The sequence below is a fragment of the Penicillium verrucosum genome (genome assembly GCF_028828655.1).
Source record: "Penicillium verrucosum strain IBT 35672 chromosome Unknown utg000001l_segment0_segment0, whole genome shotgun sequence".
In the NCBI taxonomy this organism is placed as follows: domain Eukaryota; kingdom Fungi; phylum Ascomycota; class Eurotiomycetes; order Eurotiales; family Aspergillaceae; genus Penicillium; species Penicillium verrucosum.
In genome coordinates this window covers 9477717-9485830 of record NW_026643210.1, presented here as the reverse complement: position 1 = coordinate 9485830, position 8114 = coordinate 9477717, and the positions used below count along the sequence as shown (strand labels likewise).

Below are 8114 nucleotides of genomic sequence, written 5' to 3'. Positions count from 1 at the left end.
CATTTCCCATCTATCAACTCGCCCATTTTTTTGGAGATTTGTCCCCCGGAATGTCATGCCCCTTTCCGTTCAATCTGTCAATCTTTATGTCTTTATGATCTTTATGATGCACCAGATGACTTGCTTAATGCAAGCCTAGTGTCTACGGGGAAGAATGTGACGCTTTTCCCCGGCCCAAGTGGATCAATCCGCGATCCTGGGTGTCCCAACGACCAATTTTCACCCCTCCCTATTCAGGCACATGATCGCCACCTCTACTCCGTATTATACTCGTCATATCCCAGGACACTTAAGATGCATAACTTTCTACTGATTGATCGCAAGAGTACTTTGGCAATTGTACATATCTATTCCCCGACAGCGCCAACGGAATGTGAATTGCAAATCCCCCCCCCACGCCTCTTACGTCCTCCCACACTATAATTGATGCTTCCGCGTTCCGGCCCGCCGGGGAACCTGGGAAAAGTTTGGAAAGGGGTCAAGCGGGGGTTCAGCTACAGACCCAGGAAATCAAATTCAGATCGACTTGACATCTCTGCGGGACAACGCCTTCGAACCGGCTACTCCGTACTCCACTCCCGATGAAATCATATTGAATATAGTTCACGCAGCATGTGAGAAGCTTGCTGAATGAAGGCGGGCCGCGGTTCACGATCCGTCGCGCGCGTCGCGTTCAATGTTTTGCCCCTTTCCAGGCCCTCGGTGTTTTAATCGATTTTCGGTGCATGTCCTGTTACCTGTCCCCTGGGTTTCATGGTGGAGACAGATGGCTCCGCCCGGGGGACTGGGGTGCTTGAGCTCCGGTTTTGATTTGAAAGCATATTAATATCCCGGAAAATACTCGGTATCTTTGTTGGGCACAAAAGTTCTGTTTCAGAGAGTGAAGGTGAGAGCGAGGTCAATCAGCTCTACCTCGGCTATGTTTGTCTCCAGCTATACGAAACTCAGCGTAGGCCAGACACCAAACCATATAATATAGAGCTTACATGCACATATTGGTGTACTGGTTATTGTAGACTGGATCCAAGTATGAACAACGTAAGTAAATGCAGGGTGGAAAGGAGCTTGGTTTGCATATTGAATTTTGTGGTCAGCTCTAGCCCCTTTCTAAAAAGGTACATTGGAGCTCAGATCCACACAGGCCCCTTCCAGCCCTTCCCGGGTTTCCCTGCAGCTTATACGGAGTACCATGCACCTCATCTGCAGTTCACATGCAGTTCACATGCAAGATCTCTGAACTAAAATTGCAAGAACACGGACGGTCGGGTCTGCTCTTGCATACATAATGGAATAGCACTGTTGAAGAAAAGAGGGTTGAATATTGAATCCACACTGTCTAGACGGTAGGACATATTTCAATCTTCCGATTTACTACTACTCTATTATATCAACTCGGACCGAGGTCTAGCCTCTGTAACTCGTAAACATGAATAAACAGTCAAAATTAAATCTGACAGAAACAAATTCTGACACCTTGACTCACCGACTCAATAGCCACCTAATTCCATTTTCTAGGTACTTTTTTTTCCAAGTTTGCCACATCTGCACGAATTCTCGATAGATGCAGCTCATCCATGGTTGATGCCGCGGGCGCTAAAAGATAAGATATTTTTGAACCATGGAAAACACATCCACCCCATGGGGTCCCGACCCACATTCCGCCAGCGGAGATTTTGGAGAATGTGAGATAGCACATTCTGTAAGTACGTAGTAGCTAACTACCTAGTTACCTAGGTACGTACGTACGTACACGGTCCTTTTTTTTTTGTGTGTGAGTAACCCAAGATCCTTCCGGGACACCATCCGCGGTCTCGGCTGCATCGATCGACCAGGGTCTGATGACAGTGGCGGGTTGACGGTGTACCCGAGACGTGTCCATTGGGCTTGCTTAACAGTCAACTTTTATCGTATCGCAGATCATTAATTGCCCCCTTATTCATTACAGGGAGTGTACTCGCATCAGTTAGATCTGCACGGATAGCATAATCATAGGCCCATAATCTAGACCGACGCCAACATTGTGATGGTTGCGAGGTGAGACAGCCTATCTCTGCGACCGCTACAGCAGACATCGTCATTGGATATGAAGGATTGCCATCATCTCTTCTGCTGACTCCAATCAAATTATCTTCTCCAAGTCAGAACTCATATTGTACCTACGGAGTACGTACTCACAGCCTATTATAGAGATTACTCCGTCAGGGTATATGCCTTGACCGATATTTGCGACCGGGTAATATACGACCACGGTCGCTTCCCCGGACACGCTTTAGGAAATCCCCAAGACGGAGCAAACATCAACCAGAAACAAACCAGGGGGTTGTCTCCGTCTCATGAATGGAAAATCATCATTATACCTCCAGTAGTTTATTTTTTTTCGAGAACGTTTCGACACACCGTACTACAGCACCCACATCTGTCCAAAGCCGAAGGGAAACTGCGGTAGGCCGTGAACCGACGTTAACATTGTAAACGATGCGTCTTCGTTACAATTCTTCGACTTGCCTACTTTGGACTAGCCAGCAATTGCTTTGTCCTGTCGAGCCGTTGTTCCTGTACAATGCCGGGCATGAATGCTTCGGGCGCATCGACGTTTCAATCTGCGCTGGGTACTGACATCCGCGCTCTGCGCGTCTAGATGCTACGGTGAATTTCGACAGCAAAAAAGTAACATCCTGGTCGTACAGGCTGGCAACATCGTATGTCCGACCGAGTGGGGATGGACAATATCCGAACAGGGTCGTTGATAGTGTTATCCCGTGGTGACAATCCTGGTCGCGCTAAAGTGACATGGGTTCGTTGCCTGGCTGCTTATCCCTGATACACGGGTCGGGTAGATTGGACTGGCGGTGAATTGTGTTTCCTTCCTATTTGGCTCTTTGAAATATGTTGTATGCACCTGAAATTTGGGCTGTTGTAGATGTTTGCGGGATGAGGGTTGGGACTTCTGTTGGGATTTGCGACATTGTTTGACTTACTAACCTCATCTCTCACTGTCCTCTCCAGTGCCCTCTTTTGTGCCAACAAACTAACGAAAAGAAAAATCTCGAAACGCCTCCATATTTCTTGATGAAGTGGGGGCACTAACTAGATGCTTGTTTTATGCCAACCTTTCCCTAAGGATCATAAAACCCTAGGCATAGCCCTAGTTTATAGAAGGATACCATACTAGTATTTAGTTGAGTGTATGCGACTAAAAACAATGCATTTCATTATGAGTTGAAATACATTACTATATTCGATAGAACGTATTCGGTAAGCGAACGGCGCACCCCAGAACACATAGTAAAAGCGATAAATTACAATATGATAACTCAACAACGGTTGTTTATAGGAGCTTTTCCTTATAGCCTAATGCTTTTTATATGATATTCAGCCACTTGTTGGAGTTTAGGGGAACTTAATAAACTGGTAAGTGAGATATATATATTTCTACATGTATAGACTTCAGCGAGGTATTTTTCAATACCATGACAATGCAAGTTCTCAATTTATTTAAAATTGATATATGATACTAAAAATGCGTGTCAATTGCTATTGACGAGTAATGAAATTAAATAAGAGGGTTTGTTGTTGAAATATCATATTGTAATTTAACGCTTCTACTATGTGTTCTGGGGTGCGCCGTTCGCTTGCGTGCGCCGTTCGCTTACCGTTGACTATATACTAGTTCGTGGCGACCATCTCCCCAGTATGGCCTCTGCCTAGGAAAAGTATCAATATGAGAGTAGAACCATTTGACCAATCTTACCATTCTCGGTTCTGATAGCTTTCATTTATTCGTTTTTCCGAGAACCATGCGTCAATCCTATTGTATCGCTAATAGTAGGTCTGATAAGCATGTCTATTGTCGTTGTTTGCCGTCATTGCTACTGAGATACAACAGTCTAGATAATTATGCTCTATAAAAACGGCCAACTTCTTCTTTCTTTTACTTTTTCGTCGCAAAACCACATCCGGTATGTTCATTCTCCAAAATGGGTGGCAACAAACTGCAGCCTGAAGACTTCGATAACCCAGACATTGAGTGGGGATATGTGCATAGCTAGTTTCACTATGCTCCAATTTCCACTTCTTTGTCTTGAAATAAATGCAATAATTGAAGATAGTATTTCATTCGAGACTATCTTTGATAGAGTTGACACACACACACACACACCCGTTTGGGCAGGGCTTTCAAGTCTGAACCCCCCTTATAGAGACAAAGAGAATGAAGACATAGAAGACGAATCTGAAGCCTCGGACGAGTCACATAGCGTTGGAACAAGAGGAGTAGCAGAACAGGGCCTGAGGATCCATCTCCGATCAGCACCAACACCTTTGATCGGAATCCAAGAGTGATTTATATGTTTCCTTCCAACCTCCACCTGACATCTCCCAAATGCCTTCCCCAACCGACGATCAAGTTTGCTCTCCCTGTGCACTCGATCCTCGCCCTGGAAAAGCATCTGTCTCCGCTCAGATACAATCACCACACCACAATCGAAATCATTCATATACATCGATGCCACCTCCAGCCGGAGACTATCCCAGTCTATATTTTCCGGAATCCATTCCTGGACTGGTCGTAGGGTACTTGGTTCGTAGACCCATTTGGGCGTCCAGCATTCGAAGTTTAAGGGCATTATACGGGATCGTCCGCTCCACAGTATCCATTTATTGCGCGTTGGAATCAGCGTACTGCCTCTTTCCAGAAGAGTCATGATGTGACCCATCCGGAGGGACTCGTTTGGGCTGATAGATAACTTGGTAAATTCTGAGTCTGATTTTTTGATGATTTCAAGGACTCCGATTGATGATGTCGGTGGTTGTTGAAGAAGCATTCTTTTCCAACTGGCATCTTTTCGTAGGTAGAACTTGAGCTTTCGACGCTCAGGTTCCCCCAGCGGAAATCTGCTTATTTCGGTAGTTTTCGACTCTGGAGTTCGTTGTTGCTTGAGGAAGAATTGAGCCCAGAGGACATCTTCTAGGAGCGGATTTCGAAGGCGCTGTGAGGGATCCGAGATTTCGAATTTGGAGGGTTTGAAGAAGAGTGACTCTTGGAGTCTCACTGATCTTTTGATCATGGTGTTCCAAACACGAGATACGCGTTGAGCAGATGTTAATAGAGTTCTCATATCTGTATGTAGAAGAATGTTCTCCAGTAGCTCATTGATGAGAAATATATCGTGTGGTTGTGAGAGTTTGGTGGTAGACATTATTGAAGATGATGTAGAATACTTCTGCTGAATTAGATTAGGAACCAGCTTTATCAAGTATTGGGGACAATTATCATACCCTATGACCATCAGATACGGAATTGAGGACCCTGGGGGACCTTCGGGATCTATATGGACGCGGATGCAATTCCCAATATCCAACGTCTGAGAAAGAAGCAGATTCAGCTAGCGTCAGAATTGCTAGATTGCCGGTAGAACTCGCTGTAAAACGAAATTTGAAAAGAAGTTTCGAATCTAATTTTGTGAGAAAAAGATGGTTGCACTTTTATGCTATGGTTGGCCCCAAGGTACTCTGAATGAGGTGATTCCGGACCACCGTGTTGTTCACAAGGTGCTCACATCTAAATGCGGGGATCGTATCTCCAATTATCCCCAGAAGCTACATCACCATCGAGGTCGATAGCAGCCTCAGAGATCGGCATTGGCTGAGTTGCGATGAAATGAGCTTACGGAATAACAGCTAGGCTGAAGCCGATCGAGATGTATGGTTTCGACAAGTCAATTCTCGCGTCGGAGTCGACATAATAGTACATTAATTTACACCAAATACCTCCAAAAAAACAGTGGAGCTCAAATCAACGCCTTAAATCGAACGTGGTATCGGGTATCATGATGATGCAGTAGCCGGCCACAGGGCACGACTATGCGGGCAAAGACAAAAAAAAAGTAAGAAAACATGTAAAGAGGTGATCATGCAATGATGGTAGAGGGTGAGTCCAGTTTATCATTCCATTCAGCATCAGTGCCAATCACGTTTGGGATCTCCAAAGACTGTTCGGCAGGAAGCAAATCGTCCATCGGCAAGGAAATACTGGTTTCACGGGAAGTGGCAGATTCGAAGTCGGTGACAGTAGACGGAGTGGAGATGTCCTTTGGCATAGCCGAGTTGCACGAGTCTTGACTTCCAAACTGAGTAGACTCTGCGTACTTGTCGTATAGGTCATGTTCTGGGGTTACAGATCGAGTCGAACACGGCGATACGGAATCATCCATGGCTTCGTAGAACAGCATGAAAGCACCCCCTGGGTCATCACATGACCTTCACTAACCATCTGCACGTCATCGTCGCTGAGGCGCCACCAACGCTCGGGCTTGTCCTTGTCACCCTCAGCTTGAAGGATCTCGTCCGGTGCAGGAGCGGTGAATTCCGATGTCGGATACTTGCGATAGCAGATATAGTGTCCATTCTCATGCCGGCCGTAATGGGTTATGATTGCGCGTAATTGATATTGTCTGCTAGGGACTTCAATTGCTTCGCCCGGTTGCGGAAGCATGGACCGGGAAGGGTTTGTTTCCCAATGCTCAGAGTTGTCGCCAGATTTGCCGGCGGCTTGGGTGCCAAGGCACCAATTGTTCAAATCAATCGTTTGAGGGAACGTCACTGCTGCAAGATTCTTCTCCAACGCCCCAGTATACTCGTCAAAAACGCTACGGTTGATGTGGATGGCAAGACAGCGAGGAGCCCGCGCAATGACGGCTTGTCGAGATTTCGTGGTTGAGATTCGGTTCTTTGAGTTGATATGGCACTCCTTTGCTAATGTGTTTTCGCTGAAATCATTGCTGTCCAAAGCCGCCTTAACAGCATCCAACCGCGAGTAGGCTGACAGTTTCACAGCATCGAAGGGTTGAGGTTCGTCGGGGCTATCTGACCGACTCTCATCGGCCTCAAATCCCTTGATCAAGTTGATAAGCTGCTCTTGTCGATGCAATAGCGTGCACTTAGAGCATTCCACGCCTTCAATAGGCTCAAGCGTCATGTATTGGTCCAAGCATTCGCGAACATCGTACGAAGATCTTTTGCCCAGAGGCACAGTGAGGCAGTTGAAAGGTATCAACGAGAGCCCTTCAGTCCATCCGCATACCATGCATCCAACCCGTTGAGCAAGTAGACCCTCGAGAGGATTACAAGATGAAACCACATCAAGATAAAGCTTATCCGTCGATGCGAGCGATTCGGGCTCCCAGGGCGTCACTGGGTCGTCACAGTCGCTGTCTCTAAATATGTTCTCATCGGGTCCTGCAATTTTCAATCCCATGTTCGAAGTCTCTCCGCGTGAGCATAGCTCGGCTTCATGATCAATTTGATTGAGCAACTTGGAAAAATACTCTTGCGCATCTTGCTGCTGCCAGCTACTCATGGACTTGAGGGGCCCGGAGATCCACAGTTTGGTTCCACTTTTGGAGGCGCTATTCAGACAGTCGATGAGGTCTAGTAGTGCCTTGTGGGTCGAGACGGAAGCCTTCCCTGACAGGTTGTCCACGTTGTGTTCCAGAAACTCGGAGAGATATTTCAAAGATGCCAATCCTTGTATGATGCTGTTCTGGAAACACGAGTTGTTCCAGTTTCCGAGCCCCGGGGGTGTGACATCCTTGGTGTTTCCCAGTAGCGCATTTCCGAATATAGAGAGGGACCTTGACCGGGAGAAGAAGGGGAAGTAGATGTTGTTGTCCAAACCAAGAATCCGTTTCATCGCGTCACTTTTATCTTGGAATGGCAAAGGCGATAAGGCTAGGGAGTTGGAGTCAGAGGTCGATATGCGAGGGTCCAAAGCGATAACGATTCGAGAAGGTGTAAAATAGACAATGAGATCCCAGGGGAGCTGGAATAGCGATATGGGAACAAGTCCGAGGTAACCAAGGACAATAGGAACCGAGACGAGAGCAATAAAGATGTACGCTAGCGCTGGATTGTTCTGTAAAGTCGTGAGGGCGGTTTCATAATGACTGTTGCGGCTTGCGTACTGATCGGGGCGGTTAGAAAATATCTCAGAGCGCCCGTCGCGGGTGTTCATTGTCAATGAAACCAGAAGGATATGTGTGGCAAAAGAATTCCGCCAGCATGAGCATTAGCATGGACTGATAGATAACGTGAGAGTGTCGAGACGCGTGCAGAAG

At 46.6% G+C, this 8114-nt stretch overlaps 2 protein-coding genes across 2 annotated transcripts; both read right to left on the bottom strand.

The window, feature by feature from the left end:
* Nucleotides 1-4193: 4193 nt before the first annotated feature.
* N7516_003436 (uncharacterized protein) lies at nucleotides 4194-5198 on the bottom strand (the record flags this gene model as incomplete). The annotated part of the gene is made up of 1 exon (XM_057216156.1): nucleotides 4194-5198. One exon carries the CDS (start codon nucleotides 5196-5198, stop codon nucleotides 4194-4196), a length of 1005 nt encoding a protein of 334 aa, XP_057078039.1.
* Nucleotides 5199-5909: 711 nt separating this feature from the next.
* On the bottom strand, nucleotides 5910-8011 carry N7516_003435 (ubiquitin-specific protease UBP1; the record flags this gene model as incomplete). Its single annotated transcript, XM_057216155.1, has 2 exons — nucleotides 5910-6146; nucleotides 6269-8011. The coding sequence occupies 2 exons, from the start codon at nucleotides 8009-8011 to the stop codon at nucleotides 5910-5912; spliced, it is 1980 nt and encodes a 659-aa protein (XP_057078038.1).
* Nucleotides 8012-8114: the final 103 nt, after the last annotated feature.